The sequence below is a fragment of the Lontra canadensis genome, unplaced genomic scaffold (assembly GCF_010015895.1).
Source record: "Lontra canadensis isolate GAN:19392208 unplaced genomic scaffold, GSC_riverotter_1.0 scaffold1, whole genome shotgun sequence".
Lineage (NCBI taxonomy): Eukaryota > Metazoa > Chordata > Mammalia > Carnivora > Mustelidae > Lontra > Lontra canadensis.
Window position 1 is genome coordinate 36638544 of NW_022630995.1, and position 19813 is coordinate 36658356.

At 38.9% G+C, this 19813-nt stretch overlaps 1 protein-coding gene across 2 annotated transcripts in view; it reads right to left on the reverse strand.

Moving 5' to 3' along the window:
- Window positions 1–19813, reverse strand: part of NWD2 (NACHT and WD repeat domain containing 2) — a 176170-nt gene that overhangs the window by 10767 nt on the left and 145590 nt on the right. For both annotated transcript variants that reach the window (XM_032853562.1, XM_032853567.1), the window contains 2 exons: window positions 11273–11476; window positions 3197–3341 (listed from right to left, as the gene is read on the reverse strand). In XM_032853562.1, coding sequence (XP_032709453.1) covers window positions 3197–3341; window positions 11273–11476 — 349 coding nt within the window. The remainder of the gene's footprint in view (window positions 1–3196; window positions 3342–11272; window positions 11477–19813) is intronic.

Consider the following 19813-nt stretch of genomic DNA (forward strand, 5'->3'; position numbering starts at 1 on the left):
AAACAATGTGCCAATCAGGAGTGTTGATTACAAGTGCTTTGTAAAAAGACATAGAGACAAACCAAGTCGGTAGAACCCATCTAAGCTTCGCTCAGGGCGGGAAAAAAAGAAGCTGTACATAATGCCTATTGATGGTATAGACTTCATAAATACACCTGAAAAAATGAGTCATGTGAGACAAAGTCAACTTTATAGAGTTCTTTCTAGACGCCAAGGGCATCCTCATGATTTTGGGGGGACTTTTATTGATAATTTCTGATATTTATTGGCCTATAAATATTATAAACTTCCCATTCCTTATCAGAATACAATATTTGTTTTCTGTCCTTGCATTTTTCTAAGTATCCTAAAGATTAACTGGTCATGGCACCCGATGGAGATAACATTAGGAGAGTTCCAGCCCTGACGGTGATCATTCATGAGAAGTAAATCCCAATTTAGTTTTACCGTTCACAGTTGGGCAATATTTTGGGGTCTATTGTATTTCTCTTCCTCTCCTGTTTTTTATAAAGGAGAAAGTAGATGTGTGAAAAATTAGGGGCACGTGGGTGGCTCAGTTGGTTAAACAGCTGACCGTTGGCTCAGGTCATGATCTCAGAGTCATGGGATGGGGAGCCCTGTGTCGAGCTCCATGCACAGTGCGGAGTCTGCTTAAGATTCTCTCTCCCTTTAATTCTGTCCCTCTCCCTACCCGTGTGTGTATGTGCGTGTGTGCACGCGTGCTCTCTCAGTAAATAAATAAATCTTTAAAAAAAGTGTGAAAAACTACTTTCAGATATAAAGAGTTCACCTTTCCAGACTTTTCCTGGTATTCTTATTCCAACATTTCTGAAAATATTAAAGTAATACGGATGTAGTAATCCATTTCATAGAACTGGCACTTCTCCAGCCATTTTAATTGTGTAGGCATGATCTCAAAATGAGTTTGAAATGTAAAATCAATAACATTGTTACGAGCATGCATAACTCTAAGAGATGTCCCCCAAACAGAAAACAGCCTACTTGTTGTAGTTCATACTACATAGTATAAACTTATTTATCTGTATATGGCTGGCTACATGGACAGAGCTTTTTAGTGTAGAGAAAATTAGGAGAAAGCGTTTTCCAGTGAAATACGTGAACACTGGAACTGCGTGATTCTAAAGAGGTTGTGCTCCCCAAACTGGGTCTCTTACATCAAGAATAAGAAAGCTTTGGGCCACTTGGGTGGCTTAGTCGGTTAAGTGTCTGCCTTTGGCTCAGGTCATGATCCCAGGGTCTTCTCCCTCCACCTGCCACTTCCCCTGCTTGTGCGCACACACTCTCTCTCTGTCAAATAATAACAAAGACAATCTTAAAAAAAAAAAAAAAGAATAGGAAAGTTTTGTTCTGGGCATTTTCTTCAAACACAGCACATTTTAAGGACCATGGTAGGTTTGTTCTTGATAAAAATGAAGAACCAGAGTCCCCAAATTGGATAAAAACCCCTCCAAAGCAATAAGATTTGTCAGTCTGTATATTCTAAAGGTAGTACTTATTTTTGCCAATTTATTATTTTCAGGGACACCTAAAATAAGACCTAACTTTTTCTAGTTTGTCAAGAATGAATTTGTCAAAATTACTTATAGTTGCCCTGAGCTTGAAGTACACGTATACAGGGAGAATGATATCGAGTGCCTTTTAGGTTTCTCACTTTGTCATGCCTCTCACGAAACCAATCTGAAAACCCAACTGTTATTGCTTTTTCCTCAATAACTCTTCACGATCACTTTTTAAGATTGTATTTATTTATTTTAGAGAGTCAGGGGAGGGGCAGAGGAAGGAGAGAGAATCTTTTTTTTTTTTTTTTAAGATTTTATTTATTTGACAGACAGAGATCACAAGGAGGCAGAGAGGCAGGCAGAGAGAAAAGGGGAAGCAGGCTCCCTGCTGAGCAGAGCTGGACGTGGGGCTCGATCCCAGAACCCTGGGATCATGACCTGAGCCGAAGGCAGAGGATTTAACTCACTGAGCCACCCAGGCACCCAGGAGAGAGACTCTTAAGCAGACTCCTTGCTGAGTGCAGAGTCCAATGTGATGCTGGACTTGATCTCACGACACCACCATCCCCTTCCTGCGCCGCCCCCCTGATGAGATCATGAAATCAAGAGTCGGCACTTAACCTACTGAGCCACCCAGGTGCCCCTTTGCCTTCAATTTTAAAAGTAAATGTTGTATATCTGATTACTTTTACTCAATTGTCTTTGTCCCCTGGAAAGTACTACTGATACATTCCTTCAGCTCTGTGGTTTCCTGTGCATCCTTTAAAAATAAAGCCTCCTTTCTATGGCTAAGAAAGGCTGACAGATGAGTCTCTGCTCAGTAGATTTTTACTTTAAGGTTAAATTGGATCCTGCCACTCCCTTATTTCTTTATTTCTGAACCTCCAGTGCCTTCCCAGCTTACCCAGAATAAAACATAAGGTTCTTATTATGTCTTCCTCTCTCCTTCCCCAGGCCTGGCTACCTTCTCCTTCTTCCTGCTCCTAGAACTTACTAAGCACATTTCTGTCTCAGGGATCTTGAGTCTGGTAATCCCTCTGCCTGGAATTCTCTGCCTGAGATAGAGCACAGTCGGCTCTGACAATTTCTGTCATTCAGCTCAAAGTCCTCTCCTGACGGCCCACTCCTTCTACACCTGGAACCCCACATCCTTCATCAGCCCCTCTTACTCTGTCTTGTTTGTTCATATCGTGTAACTTTTCTGAAATGATCCCCTTCATTTATTTGATTACTTGCCTATCATTTATTTTCCCCCCACTAAAAAATAAGTTCTGAGAGAGAGAGAGAGACCTTGCCTTCGTGTTCACTGGTGTATCCCCAGTGCCTGGCACATAGCGGGCTCTCCATAAATGTTTGCTGAGTGAGTGACTGAATGAATGAGTGAACAGAATAAATGAATGAACTCAGAATACTGGCAGAGTCTGGTCTAATATACCCAGCCTCCTCTGACTTCTTTTTTTAAAATCACGTGTTCTGGAGAAGTCCTCAAATTAAGTGAAGGCTTACTATTGGTTTAAAGAAAAGAACACTTGCCTCTGGAGGAGAAGGACATATTTAGAAAATTAAATTTCATTGGGCAGTAAATGAAATTAAATTTGTAGACCCATAAAAGGGAAGCAGTGAATGTGTCTATTACTTATCTGTTCCTTAGTTTATGGAGGATGTGTCAAAATTACCTGAGAACAGGTACCTCTTAGCTTGGTTATATTTCATTTTCCCCTTTTCATGTAACAGTTTTACGGCAGCCTTAAATATCTTCTTGATCTCATCTGATATCTCTTGCCAGGTCTTCTCATTGTCAGCTTTGGCAGGAGGCTGCATCTATGAAGACGTAAAAAGTGAGACACTAGTCTTAAAATCATCAAAGGAAAAAAATAACAAAATTTAAGCACAAGAAAAGCACTATTATTTGAAGGTCTACTATGTGCCAATACTATGGTAGGTGCTTAACAGGCCAGTGCCCCCAGTAACCCTGAACATTAGAAATTATCTCCATGTAATATGTGAATTTGCCCAAATTACACAGAATTTGTTTGTTGGGCTTTTTGTTGTACTGTGTATTTCCCTTAAAACATTTTTTTAAAATTTTAGTTTCAGCTAGTTATATTAGTTTCAGGTGTACAATATTGTGATTCAACACCCATACAACACCTGGTGCTCATCCCAAGTACACTCCTTAATCCCCACCCCCTATTTCACCCTTCCTCTACCCCTTCTGGTGACCATCAGTTTGTTCTCTGTACTTAGGAGTCTGTTTCTTGGTTTCTCTCTCTCTCCTTGCCCCTGTTCCCTCCTCCTCTTTCTTTTTCCCTTTGCTTATTTGGTTTGTTTCCTAAATTCCACACATGATTGAAATCGTATGGTATTTGTCTTTCTCTTATTTCACTTAGCATAATAATCTTTAGCTCCATCCCTGTCATTGCAAATGGGAAGATTTCATTTTTTATGGCTAAATAATATTCCATTGTATATGTATACCACAGCTTCTTTATCCATTCATCAATCCATGGACATTCAGGTTGCTTCCATATCTTGGCTATTGTAAATAATGCTGCTATAAACATAGGGATGCAAGTTTCTCTTTAAGTATCTCTTTGAATTAATATTCTGTATTTTGGGTAAATATCCAGTAGTGTGATTGCTGGGTAATACAGTAGTTCTATTTTCAACTTTTTAAGGAACCTCTATACTGTTTTCCACAGTGTGCTGCCCCACTTTGTATTCTTACCAATAGTGCAAAAGGGTTTCCCTTTCTCCACATCCTTGCCAACACCTGTTGTTTCTTGTTTTGTTGGTTTTAGCCATTTTGACATGTGTGATGTGATGTTTCATTGTGGTTTTGATTTGCATTTCCCTGATGATGAGTGATGCTGAGGATCTTCTCATGTGTCTGTTGACCATTTGTATATCTTCTTTGGAGAAATGTCTGTTTATGTCCTCTGCCCATTTTTTAATTGGATTATTTGTTCTTTGGGTCTTGGATTTTATAAGTTCTTCATACATGTTGGGTATCAGTCCTTTATTGGTAAGTCATTTGCAAATATCTTCTCCCATTCCATAGGTCGCCTTTTAATTTTATTGATTGTTTTCTTTCTTGTGCAGAAGCTTCTTATTTTGATATGGTCCTAATAGTTTATTTTTCCTTTTGTTTCCCTTGCCTCAGGAACATACCTAGAAAAGAGTTGCTATGACTGATGTCAAAGAGGATATTGCCTATGTTTTCTTTAAGGAGTTTATGGCTTCAGGTCTCACATTTAGGTCTTTAATCGATTTTGAATGTATTTTTGTGTATGGTGTAAGAACATGGTCCCATTCCTTTCTTTTACATGTTGCTGTCCAGTTTTCCCAACACCATTTGTTGAAGAGACTGTCCTTTTCCCACTGGATATTCTTTCCTGCTTTGTTGAAAATCAATTGATTCTGGGTTTATACCTGTATTTTCTATTCTGTTCCATTGATTTATGGGTCTGGTTTTGTGCCAGTACCATACTATTTTGATCACTATAGCTTTGTAATATAATTTGAAGTCCAAAATTGTGATGCCTTCAGCTTTGCTTTTCCTTTTCAATGTTGCTTTAGTTATTCAGGGTATTTTGTGGTTCTATGTAGATTTTAGAATGGTTTGTTCTAGTTCTGTGAAAAAAGCATTGGTAATTTGATAGGGATTGCATTAAATGTGTAGATTGTTTTGGACAGCATAGGCATCTTAACGATATTTGTTAACCCATGAGCATGGAATGTCTTTCTATTTGTGTCATCCTCAATTTCTTTCATCAGTGCTTTATAGTTTTCATAGTATAGTTCTTCTACCTCTTTGGTTAGGTTTATTCCTTGGTATCTTATTATTTTTGGTGCAATTGTAAATGGGATTTTTTTCTTAGTTTCTCTTTCTGTTGCTTCATTATTGCTGTATAGAAATGTAACAGATTTCTGTACATTGATTTTGTATCCTGTGGCTTTACTGAATTTGTGTACCAGTTCTAGCAGTTTTCTGGTGAGTCTTTCGGGTTTTCTCTATATAGTATCATGTCACCTGCAAATAGTGAAAGTTTGATTTCTTCCTTATTAATTTGCCTTTTGTTTCTTTTTCTTGTCTGATTGCTGTGGCTAGGACTCCCCATACTGTGTTGAATAAAAGTAGTGGGAGTGGACAATCTTACCTTTTTTCTCACCTTAGAGGAAAACCTCACTTTTTCCCCATAGAGGGTGATATTAGCTATGGGTTTTTCATATACGGCTTTTAAATGTACTTTGTTGAGGGTTTTTATCATGAATGGATGTTGTGCTTTGTCAAATGCTTTTTCTGTATCTACTGAAATGACCATATGGTTCCTATCCTTTTTCTTATTAATGTGGTGTATCATGTTGATTGATTTGTGAATACTGAACTACACTTGCAACCCAGAAATGAATCCCACTTGATTGTGGTGACTGATCTTTTTAATGTATTGTTGAATTCAATTTGCTATTATTTTATTGAGGATTTTTGTATCTATGTTCATTAGTAATATTAGCCTGTAGTTCTTTCCTTTAGTGGTGTCTTTATCCAGTTTTGGTATCAGGATAATAGTGGCCTCATTGAATAAGTTTGGAAGTTTTCTTTCTATTTCTAGTTTTTGGAATAGTTTGAGAATAGGTATTAACTCTTCTATAAATGTTTGAAAGTGGTCCCCTGTGAAACCATCTGGCTCTGGACTTTTGATTGTTGGGAGTATTTTTTTGTTTTGTTTTGCTTACTGATATCCTTCCTTCTTTCCTTCCTTCCTTTTCTTTTCCTTTCTTTTTCTTTTTCTTTTTCTTTTCTTTTCTTTCTTTCTTTCTTTCTTTTTTTTTTTTTTTTTGGATTCTGTTTCATTGCTGGTTATCAGTCTGCAAATTTTCTATTTCTTCCATTTCAGTTTTGGTAGTTTAAGTGGTTCTAGAATTTATCCATTTCTTCTAGGTTATCCAATTTGTTGGCACATATTTTTTCGTAATATTCTTCTATAATTGTTTGTATTTCTGTGGTATCAGTTGTTATTTCTTCTCTCTCATTTGTGATTTTATTTATTTAGTCCTTTCTCTATTTTTTTGATAAGTCTGGATAGAGGTTTATCAATTTTACTGAGTTTTTTCAAAGGACAAGTTCCTAGTTTTGTTACTCTGTTCTATTGTGTGTGTGTGTGTGTGTGTGTGTGTGTGTGTGTGTGTGGTTTTTGTTTGTTTTTTTGTTTGTTTTTAGTTTCTATATAATCTGCCCTTATCTATTTCTTTTCTTCTGTTGGTTTTAGGTTTTGTTTGTTTTTCTTTCTCAAGCTCCTTCAGATGTAAAGTTAGGTTGTTTGAGATTTTTCTTGCTTCTTGAGGTAGACTATGTTTTTAAAACTTCCCTTTGATGTATTTTTTATTTCTTCTTTTATTTGCTGATTGATCCAATCATTGTTTAGTAGCGTGCTACTTAACCTCCTTGTATTTGCGGTCTTTCCAGATTTTTGCTTATAATTGACTTCAAGTTTCATAGCATTGTGGTCAGAAAAGTTTCATGCTATGACTTCAATATTCTTGTATTTTTTGATTTTTTTTGTGGGATAGTATATGATTTATTCTGGAGAATGTTCCATTTTCACACATGAAGAGCATGTGTGTTCTGCTGTGTTAAGAAGGAATGTCTGAATATATCTGTTAAATCCATCTGTTCCAGTGTATCATTCAAAGCCATTGTTTTGCTGTTAATTTTCTGTGTAGATGATCTGTGCATTGATGTAAGTGGGGTGTTAAAGTCCCCCACTATTATTGTGTTATTATCTATTAGTTCCTTTTGTTTGTTATGAACGATTTTATGTGCTTGGGTGCTTCTCTGTTGGGTGCATAAGTATTTACAATTCTTATATCTTCTTCTTGTTAGATTGTCCTCTCTATTATTACATAGGGACCTTCTTTTTCTCCTGTTACAGTCTTTGTTTAAAGTCCAATATAAGTATTGCTAGTCTGGCTTTCTTTTGACATGCATTTGCATAATAGATCTTTCTCTATCCCCTCACTTTCAATCTGCAGGTGTCTTTAGATCTAAAATGAGTCTCTTTCAGGCAGCATACATATGGGTCTTGTTTTTCATCTATTCTGTCACCTTTTTTTTTTGATTGGAGCACTTAGTCTATTTACATTCAAAGTAATTATTGATAGATACGTATTTATTACCATTTTAGTATGTATTTTGTGGTTGCTTCTAAAGAGTTTCTCTGATCCTTCCTTATCTTTTTTTCATGTTTTGCTGATTTTCTTCAGTGATATATTTGGATTTCCTTCTCTTTATTCCTTGCATATTTATTAGTGGTTACCATTAGGTTTGTATATAACCTCATTTCATATAGCAGTCTATATTCAATTGATGGTCATTTAAGTTTGAACCCATTCTTTTTTCCTGTCCTCCCCACATTTTAGGTATATGTTATTATATTTTATATCCTCTTTTGTTGAATTCCTTGGCTGATTTTTTAATAGAAATATTCACATTTACTGCTTTTGTTTTTCTTACCTTTATGCTGTCAATTTTGGTCTCTTTCCTCCACTCAAAGAGCCCTTTTTAATATTTTGTGGCGGGCTGGTTTAATGGTCATGAACTCCTTTAGTTTGTGTGTTTCTGGAAAACTCTTTATCCCTCCTATTCTAAATGATAGCCATGCTGGAAAGAATATTCTTGCCTGAAGATCTTTCCCATTTAGCGCTTTGAATATATCATGCCATTTTCCTCTGGCTTGCAGAGTTTCTGTTGAAAAACCTCGTGCTAGCTCTGTGGGTTTTCCCTTGTAAGTTACTTATTTGTCTTGCTGCTTTAAAAAAACTTTTTTTAACACTAGATTTTGCCAATTTAATTACAACATGTCTTAGTGCGGGTATGCTTTTGTTGACTTTGATGGGTGTTCTCCGTGTCTCCTGGATCTGGATTTGTTTCCTTCTCCAGATTAGGGAAGTGTTCATCTACTAGTTCTTCAAATAAATTTTCTGTCCCCTTTTCTCTCTCTTCTTCTTCTCAGACCTCTATTATATGAATGATAATTAGGTTTGATGGAATCACTGAATTCCCTAAGTCTATTCTCATTTTGCATAATTCTTTTTTTTTTTTTTTCCTCTTATGTTGGACTTGATTCCTTTCCATTAGTCTGTCTTCTAGGTCAGAAATTCATTCCTCTGCTTCTTCCATCCTGGTGTTCATTCCATCAAGTGTGTTTCTCATTTCATTTATTGAACCCTTTATGTTATCTGCTATGTTATTCCTTATCTCTATGTTACAGGTTTCACTTACGTCTTCCACTCTTTTCTCAAGTCCAGTGAATATCTTATGATCATTGCTTTAAATCCTCTATCAGGCATGTTACTTAGATCTGTTTCACTTAGAAATAAGGTTGTGGCCTTGTTTTGTTCTTTCATTTGGGGTAAATTTCTCTGTCTCCTCATTTTGTCTGCCTTTTTGTGTCTGTTTCTTTGTGTTAAGAAAGTCAGTTATGTCTTCTGCTCTTGAAAGTAGTGACTCTATGAAGAAGAGGTTGTGAAGTCCCTTGCAGCACAGTGGCCCGTGTTCACCAGAACTTGACTCTTCAGTAGAGTATCCTGTCTGTGTTGCTTATGCCCTGCTGTTGTGTTGGAATCACTTTTCCTTTCAATGCAGTCATCTGCACTGTCTCATTGCCTGATGTGGGCTGTGCTTGCCCTCAGGGGTATTAGTGGGACCCAGGCAGACCAATTCTTAGGGGGCAAGACCGCTGGGGAAATTGAGATAGGGGTGGTGGTATTAGCAAAATTTGGACCGGGCCCCTAGTCATATGCCAGATCTCCAAAGTGCTAACTAAGGGCTACATCCTTGGGTGGCTAGGGACAGGAGGCTGGGGGGCAGTTGTGTGATGATGGTTAGATATGCCTAGGCCTGGTGTGAGATGATGGCTGGGGTTGCATGGCTGGGCATGGTGTGCTGGCAGCTGTGGACCAGGTGACAATGTGGCGTGTGCATGGCTTTAACAAAATCTGCCTTAAGCTCAGCACCGAGGCTAGCAGGTTTGGAGTGGGCGAGTCCTCAGGAGAACTTGTGGTCATGGTGCACTGCCAGCAGATTGAGTAGCAAGTCCCTCTTGGGTTTTGATACAAATGTCATAACAAAATGATGTCTTTAGTATCCTCTAAAGAGAACAGGAAGTTAAAGGACAGGTGCTTTTATGTTTCCATTTAATTGTCTTTAGTTGTCTCTTGATTTGTTTCTGATTCTCTAGGAAATCAAATGGGAGCACCACCAACCAAACAAGTAACACTTATAGAATCTTGATGATTATATTATTCATGCATTCACTTATTTAACAATAATTTATGAAGAAATATCAGGTGGGACTTAGAGAATAACTTAAATTTCCCTGGAGGATCTTAGAATGACACAGGAATACCTCAAGCCAAATATATTGTAACATACAAGCAAGGGCTCCCAAACCACTGTCTAAACCTGGCTTCTTAAGATATTAGGTTTTTTGATATCTACATTTACCAGCAATACATGGACTCCTGGCATATTTAACTGAGGAATGGTTTGGATTTACCCTAAGATTCCTAGCCATAGAGACAGATTTTTGCAGATAAGTACTTTGAATAATGCATGGGGGGGAAGAAGAAAAATTAAGGATCCTGACATGATTTCATATTGCATGCAGAAAATGCTGTATGCTAAAATATCAGAATGAGAAGTACTCAAGGTTCTTAAATGAACTGTTGCCAAGTCAGAGCTGTCCTCTCAGAGATGCCTTGTCACTGAATGTATCAAGGATGTTCTCTTTGGAAAAGGGATGGATATCTATGCCTTCTTTTCAATCTCTCTAGGAATCCTATGCAAGGAAAAGGCCCACCCCTTTTCTCTTCCTCCTTTATTCTGTTTCAGGGGATACATGGTAAATACATTTAGGAACCAAGTTGGAGAGGAGACATTGATACTATTTCCATTATACAAATGCATGAATCAACCTCACTCCAGGATTCTACATAAGATACAAGAATATAAACTATGTATGAAATATTAAAGGAAAAATAATTGAATTAAAAAATGAGAGACTTTAAAAATAGCTAGGCAGATTCGAAAAAGCCCTCTCTTCCCAAAAGTGTTCACAAATCAAAAATATAACTGTTGAAAGCTTAATGCATGAACAGAGTGGACACAGCTGAAAAAAAAAATACTGAATTGGAAAAGACCTAAAATAGTCCTCTGGACAGCAGAATGGAGAGCTAAGAAAATTGGTAATATGAAAGAGAATCAAGAGAAATGGAGGACAGACTGCGATGGTCCAGTGTGAACTCAATTATAGTACAAAAAAGAAAGAACAGAGGGAACTGAGGAAAGACATTATTTGATGAGATGTTAACTGAGAACTTTCCAGAACAGATAGAATACATGAATTCATGAATATAGGAAGCATGACATATACCAGTAATTCAGAATATTGTAGACACATTATGGCAAAATGGGAAAAATAAGAGTATTTTCAGGTAAACACAGTTTATCACCAATAGACCTCCATTAGTGAAGCTTCCAAAGGAAGGAAATAACTCCAGGAGGAGAGTCTGAGAGGCCGAAAAGAAAGGTAAGTCAAAAATTGGAAAGTTTCTTAGCTTTGGATTTTGTTGTTACAAAGAAATGTAGGGTCCAGGGAAGAGTAATTTTCTGTCTGCTGTGCCTTTTCTGTGGATGACCGATGGCTAAAAGTAATAGACACGAACATATTTTGGAGAGAAAGATAACTCACTGCATTTTTATTGCTTTTCAGCATTTCCGATTTAGGTCTGAGGTAATAAGCTGCTGGCACTGAGTTCTCATCGCGACAGTACCACTCTTCCAGAAGCTTGGTGTCCAGCTTTGCCTCTATGGCGGCATCCAAAATCATTTCAAACTCTGAGGCTTCAACTTCTCCAGGGATTCGAATGTTCCCATACTTTTCACCTAACAGTCCCTGTGTATCCACAAGAAAGTTCAGATTAGTGTATCACCAAGAAAATTCATTTTAGTATTCACATTGTGTAGTTCAGTTTAATATTTATTGAATAGTAACTAGAAACAAGATACATTGTTCTATAACTTTTCTCTTTTAATCATGGTGGATACTTTTTTCCCATGCATTAGTTAATAAGTAGTTAGATTAATTACGTTGTAGTTATAATAAATTCATGTAATGAAAATTGAGTTTGCATATCACATCAGACAGATCCAAAATACAGAGTTTTATAACAAGTTTATTTTCTCAAAGTTTACATAATACAACAAAAGTTGTTCTGCTCTGAGATTTTTGTTTGTTTGTCCGTGACAAAGACGAAAGGCAGGCTGGGTTCTATGAAACAGCAAACACGTAAACTCTCAAACAAAAAAATTGCTTTGTGATGAGTTAGATTTTCGAAGGTACGAATGAAAGTAGGAAATCACTGAATGGGATACTACTATGGACCCCACTGTAACTAAAAATATAAGTAAGATATCACTTTCCCTTTATTAATCTGGGAAAGGAAAACATGCTTGGTGTTATGTGAAAGTGTGAGAAGATCCCCGCACAGTGCTGGTGGGTGTGTAAATTGATCCGATATTTCACTGAACAGTATTCTGGCAGAATGTATTAAAAGCCTTCAAAATCTATATAACTGTGGACTTGGGAATTTTTCTTCTGGGAAATTGTCTTTAGAAAATAATTAAGGACGTGCATAAAGATTTATTAGAATATTTATGCTGATACTGTTTTAACAGGAAGGACTTGGCAAAACAACCTAAGTGTCCTGCAAATGGGAACAGTTTAAATGTACTATAGTACCTCTATTCAGAGGATACAGCAAATCATGTTCTAGAACGGTATGGCGTAGAAAGATTTTTTTTTTCAAGTTTTTATTTATATTCTAGTTAGTTAACATACAGGGTAATATTAGTTTCCTGTGTAGAATTTAGTGATTTATCACTTATATACAACACCCAGGGCTCATCACAAGAGCCCTCCTTCTTCCCCATCACTCATTTAACCCATTTCCCCACCACCTTCCCTCCACCAGTTTATTGTTTATAGTTAAGAGTCTGTTTTCTGGTTTGCCTCTATTTTTTTCCTTTTTCTCCCTATGTTCATTGGTTATGTTTCTTAAATTCCACTATGAGTGAAACATATGGTATTTGTCTTTCTCTGACTGATTTATTTTGCCTAGCATAATACTGTCTAGCTCCATCCATGTCATTGCAAATGGAAAGATTTCATTCTTTTTTTATGGCTGAGTAATATTCCTGTGTGTGTGTGTGTGTGTGTGTGTGTGTACCACATCTTCTTTACCCATTCATCTAGTTGATAGACATTTGGGCTCATTCCATAATTTTCTATTGTTGCTAATGCTGCTATAAATATTGGGGTGCATATATCCCTTCTGATCAGTATTTTTGTATCCTTTGGATAAATACCTAGTAGTGCAATTGCTGGATCATAGAAGATGTTTATAGGGGTACCTGGGTGGCTCAGTGGTTTAAAGCCTCTGCCTTTGGCTCAGGTCATAATCCCGGGGTCCTGGGATCCCACATCGGGCTCTCTGCTTATCAGGGAGCCTGCTTCCTCCTCTCTCTCTCTCTGCCTACCTCTCTGTCTACTGGTGATCTCTGTCTGTCAAATAAATAAATAAAATCTTAAAAAAAAAAGATGTTTACAAAATACTATTAAGTGAAAAGGTATGTTACAAATAATATGTATAAGATGATTCCAATCTTTTATATATATTACATTATACATATATTATATATTCCAATGTTTTATATATATATTTTATATATATTACATATATATACACGAGAGAAGATTATATATGTAAAAATGTATAAACATATACATAAGAAAAATTTATAAGAATGCACAGCAGTATCATCAATGGCTATCATTGCGAGGCTTTACATTTACTTAGGTTGTTTTATGAATTTTTTTATAAAGTTTATTTATTATTATTATTTTTTTTTTTAGTGATCTCTACACCCAATGTGGGACTTGAACTCACCATCCTGAGACCAAGAGTCACATGTTCCACCGACTGAGCCAGTCAGGCGCCCCTGAATTTATTGCTTTTTTTATTACAACTTTTTTTTTTTGTAGTACACATTATTATTTTGTAGTCAGAGAAACAACAGGCACTGAAAGATTTTAAATCTAGTGATGCTGTCTACGTTGCTTTGTGGAACAACATTTCTCAAGCTTCCTCTAGAAGTCTGTTTAAGCCTGTGGGTCTCAAAGTGTGGTCCTCAGACCAGCAGCATTAGCAACACCTGGGACTTACGAGTTCTGCAAATCCCCAGGTCCTATTGCAGACCCACTGAGTCAGAAACTCAGGGGGTCTTGCTGAGCAAGCAGTGCTTTAGCAGTTTGTCCAGGTGGCTGAACCACTGGTTTAAGCTAATATAAGTATTAACTTACATAGCACCTGGTATTTCAATTACTCTTCAACGCCTAGTAAAACAAGGACAGGACATAATGGAACCCTAAGACGAATCTGTGCCATCCAAGACAACTTGGTTTGCTTTATGGTGTCCATGGGAAGGTTTCTCTTTAATCTGTGGGCACCTTCATCCTTTCGTCCTGTTGCCTAGCACCTTTACCATAAGCTTCAAGCTCTGTTTTCCCATTGGAAAGTGAATTGAGGCTTGGCTTCCTTGGGGGGGCAATTCTTACTACGTCTACCGCCTATCACTGTAATATCCACAGTGTTTTTTCGCCTCATACAGATAGGTGAGAGAATTAAAGTCCCGGGTGGATCTGTGTTCAAGCTAAATTCATAACCTAAACTCTATTACGAGATGGTAAGCCCCATAAGGGTTGAGGCCTGAGACATATAGAAAATTAAAAAAAAAAATCCTGTTTGTTAAATAAATGAATGAACCAGAATAGAGAAGAAATCTTTAGACTGTTGTATTATTTTTTTAAAAAGATTTATTTATTTATTTTAGAGAGAAAGGGAAGGAGGGGGAGGAGAGAGAGAGCATGAAAAGGAGGAGCAGAGCGACAGAACAGAGAATCTCAAGCAGATTTTGCACGGAGCACAGAGCCTGATGTGGGGGTCCATCTCACTACCCTGAGATCATGACCTGAGCCGAAACCAAGAATCGGGTTCTTAACTAACTGCACCACCCAGGTGCTCCTAGACTGTTCTATTCTTAGCTGAAGCTTCCTCTTGTATTCAGAGATAATATTTCAGCTCACAAGAGGTAAAGTAACAATTTAGGAAGGCGCTAGTCTTGTCTGCAGCCTTCATTTCAGCCTATAGTCTTTTAATAAGTCCTGTCTAAACACATCCCTGGTTGGGCCATGCCTTATCTCCTTGGACATGATCCATCTCATCGAACTGGCTCACTCCCGCTGACAGTGGCTAACTGCACTTAGTTAGGTACAACTTACTTGTCCTCCTTGGCTACATAAAGGCCCTCTGGAAGGGAATTGGATGGAGGGACAGCCCTGCTTTGGTCTCCATTATTTCAGCATGGTAAACGAGGGTCTACACAGGGTTCTTTTGAAATAAGGGTGTTCTAACCCCAACTCACTGTACCAGCCTGAAGGCCAAATGAGAACACTTTAATTTCAATCTGCATTTATTTTGGGCTATTCTTGACAACAGGCTGTATGCAACAAAGATTATGTTATTTTGAGTTGTTTCTCACTTTCTGTTCTGTCAAGGAATAATTGACAGACAATGTTGCATTAGTTTCAGCTGTACGGCATAGTGACTCAATGTTTGTATACATTACAAAATGGTCACCACAATAAGTCTGGTTACCATCTGTCATCATGCAAAGTTGTTAGAATATTATGGGCTATATTCCCTATGTTGTACACTGTATCCCCATGTCTTATTTATTTTCCAGCTGGTAGCTTGTATCTCTCAATCCCCTTTACCCATTTCATCCATTCCCTCACCTCCCTTCCCTCTGGCAACCATCATTTTATTCTCACTTTTAATGTTCCTCTTCTGAATTCTCTCATGTTAAACTTAGGTTAATGAGCAGGTATGACCTCCATTCTAGCCAGACTGGGGATTATCCTATTCCTGTTGGCTAGTTCTGGGTAAAGGGTCATCAGCATGTTCAGTCAGGACTGTCTGTCATGAGGAGTGAGGTTTTAGTGTGGGGAAGAGCCATCCAGAAAACCTGCATGGGCAAGATAGAGAGTAAGAAGACTTGGAAGCAGTAGCCGCTGGAGGCGTTCAGCAGAGTTTGGCCATGGGTGGAGGATCTGGTGGACAGCCAGATCATCACATATGGGGTTTAGTAATTGACACTTCTCCATCTAGCCGCCAGCAAAGCCCAGGAATACCATGCACCCAGCTACCAAGATATAGGCCAAGACTGGCTGGATTTGGGGTACAGAGTAGGAAGGAGGACAAAGTAATGACTTTGTGAGACAAGACTGTGTCCCAGCAAGGGACCATCATCACTGCACCCACAATGAACTAATGGCTGGTTCTTTGTCTTTCTGCTCTAAGGCCGGTCCTGGAGTCTAGGGCAGCATCATCAAATCTATGGCTCAGTTTCTAAAGCATTCACCATGGATTACCTGCACCTCAGTCACTTGGGGTGCTTGTTAAAATGCAGGTTCCGAGATCACTTCTCAGACCTAAAGAGCACTGTGGTTGGCAGCCCGGGAATATGCATTTTAAAATGAGATTAAAATGAATCTAGAATTTGAGACACTGCTCCATAGTGTCTCCAATGCACACGTGGTCTCATGACTAATAGTTAGTAGACATTGAAGGGGCAGGATGAGGAACACAGCAGATTATTAGAAAAATCGAAGGCTACTCAAAAATAATTATTTGAGTGGAACCGCTGGCACCAAATACTACAATTATTTGATCGATATGGTAAGGCAAAATGTATTTTAGAGTAGAGATACTAAAGAAGAAAAAATATCCTCATCCAATTCAAATAACAAATATATATCGAGCTCTTACTATATATAAAGTGGTAATATAGAACTTTAGAAAAGTAATAATGTGCTTAAAGTTTCTTATTGGATTGTTCTCCCCAAGTCTTTTCCTTTTATTGATTCCTCCTTTAGGTGGAATGCTCATAAATCATGAAGCAGTGACTTTTCAGGAGTCCAAGACAGGATTCTGCCTTAGTCTTATCTTGCTATTTGAGAAATCGCAAAAAAGAGAAGTAGCAAAAGAAAAGTTTGCCATCCCGTTTTTCAGGAAGATTTTTTTGGGTTCTATGTGGTTACAGTAGTAACACACAAAGCATGCCTGTATCTACCAGGACTAGAGATAGTCAACTTAGACAAAGAGTCCATTAACTTGGTTGCAAAGTCCAGCTCATATGATTGATGGCTCAGAGTAGGGGTAGAGATACAGGACCATGCCTGATAGGCTAGCAGTCAGATTCAAGGTAGCAAGATGGTGTCCATCTTGTTTTCCTAATCAGATGATTCTTTAGGTCTGGAGCCTTGGGCAGTCTCCATGAATGACTACAGAAAGTATGAGCAAGAAAGCATCCTTCTCTGTCCACTGGCAATAGAATACTCACTCCCACCACCAAAGGAGAAATAATCAGTCTACATCGTTCTCACTCCAATGCTCTAGAAGTTCATTTTTTGCTCAGTTAAACTAACTTTGTCACTTTGTAGGAGAAATTTGGTGGCAAGCTGAGGGACTACATTAAATTTTGCATTGAGTTCCGTTTTTATTAATGACACCACTGATCGATCTGCCTGCATGATCTTGTATGGAAGAATTGCGTATGTCTGAAACAATTCTCAACTTTTTGTTGAATCACTTAATGCACTGTCAGTATGCATATGAACATAAATATATGGGATTTCTCCTGTCTGCAGAAATCCATAATCATCTCTCCCACCTACTAATCAACTGTGAAAACATTTAAATTACCCATTTTTCAACACTGAAGATATATGTTAGGCAAGTAGAGACAATCCAATTGAGATCTCAAATACAACCAGGGAGTTAAGTTCAAATAGTTGAAAAGCCTAAGAAAATCTCCTATTTTTCCTATAGTTTCTGCATGTAAAATTCTAGCACAAGATATACTTTCAGATGCTTTGGGAACTATATAGTAGTGATGGTTGTCCAACACTGTAAATGTGCTAAGTGCCACTGAATTGTTCACATTAAAATGATAAATGAAAAAAATTCTTCTCAGAGAGCATGCACATGTAGGTGGGGAGGGGCAGAAAGAGAGGGAGATGGAGAGAATTTTACGCAGACTCTAAGCTCAGTGTGGAGCCCGACCTGGGGCTCTATCTCACCATCCCAAGATCATGACCTGAGCCCAAATCAAGAGTCAGAAGCTTAACCAACTGAGGCACCCAGGCACCCCCACATGGTTAATTTTATATTATATGAATTTTACCTCAATTAAAAAAAAAAAAACTCTGAATTTTTAAATTCTTTGAAACCAGGAACTTAAATGTAAAAGCACTCTCTTTTTTTCTATCTCCCTTTCATTCTTTATATGCTGATATAGATACGTCTAATCCATTGTTTTTAAAGGTTTAATGATAACATTTTCTTTCCTTGTAACTGATTTTTCTTCTCTGTTGGGCCAACACCGATTCCCTCCCTCACCCCCCTCTGCTCTTCACGTGCAATTGGTTCTGCCTGGGCTTGGGAGTGAGAATCTTCCAGGTCTGAGTCTGACGCTATGCAGTTTACCTTGTAACAAAAAGAACAGAAGGATTGAAATGTCGTTAAAGGCATGGGTGAGTTCCACGTGTCTTTGCTCTTACTGCATTGTGGGATGCCAGGAAAGGGCAGGCTTTGGGGGGTTGTGGATGCCAGGCTTTGTAGGCAGGCGGACAGGTGCTCTCGGGCTGCTATTTATGAGCCCAAACTCGGCGGGGCGGCGGGGGGGGGGCAGCTGGAAGGAAAGGGAGAGATCGCCCCCTCCCCAGTGGAACTATCACAGGCTGAAGCAGTCCTCCATAAACACCTTGGTCCCCTAACTCAGTCACTGACGTGAGGCAGGTGGGGCCATTCCTTCCTTCTGTAAGCTTCCCTTTTATTGATTAAAATAAAACCCAAGTTGTTGGGTCCTCGGCTCTGGGAATACAGGAGAAACAATAGAAATGACCGCCCAGCCACCATCTTCCAGGCCCCGCCCCTTCTTAACCCTTGACTCTCCTGACATAAGGATGTATGCCCAGGTCGCGTCTCCACAAGTAACCCGATACCTATGCAAGAAACTGGAACATCAGGACTCCCCCAACCCTCCAATCCCCCAATACCATACCTTACATGGCTGTGAACCTATTCCCTGTTTTAACCCAGATAAAAGATCCACTCGACCCCCTCCCTGCACGACTTCCCCAACTCTCCTCTCTGGAGTCTGGAACCTCGCCCGAGGGCGCCTTTAATAAATCTTGCCTTGTGCCTACCTCGCCTGGTGTCGTGTTTATCTCGCCTGTAAAACCGTACACACATTTATATATACACTTTCCCTCAAGATTCTGCAAAGCAAGTAGAGTTATAGAAGAAGACCTTATATCTCACAGACCTTAGCGGGCTTGCCTCAGGCTGCTTCTTTAAAAAGACACCCGGGGCACCTGGGTGGCTCAGTGGGTTAAGCCTCTGCCTTAGGCTCAGGTCATGATCCCAGCGTCCTGGGATGGAGCCCGGCATCCAGCTCTCAGCTCAGCAGGGAGCCTGCTCCTCCCCACCCCCACCTGCCTCTCTGCCTACTTGTGATCCCTCTCTCTCTGTCAAATGAATAAATAAAATCTTAAAAAAAAAAGGCACCATTACTTGAATATGGAGCTTTCTTTCTTTCTTTCTTTTAAGCTTTTATTTATTTGACAGAGAGATCATTAGTAGGCACAGCAGCAGGCAGACAGAGAGGGGGAAGCAGGTTCCCCGCTGAGCAGAGAGCCCAATGCAGGGCTCAATCCCAGGACCCTGAGATCATGATCTGAGCCCAAGGCAGAGGCTTAACCCACTGAGCCACCCAAATGCCTCAAATATGGGGCTTTTAATTCAACAACCTCATTCTTTTCTCCTTCAGCAAGTTATTGTGCTATGCTCCCTTCTAAAAGTGCCTTCAGGTCACTTACTGGCTTGTGATGACTCTTCTAGCCCATGCCCTTGGCCCGGACCACCATCTGTGGCCATGTAGTCTCTGAGCCGCACACCTCCAAGGGGCACTGTTCACAAGGACTACGGCATGTTCAATGATCCTGGGTTACGGCCTTTGACATTCTTTTTGTCTGATTTATTGTTGGGCAAAGGGACCAAAATGGTGGCGATCACTTCCCTGGAGGTCCCAGCCCCCCTTCACGGAGCTC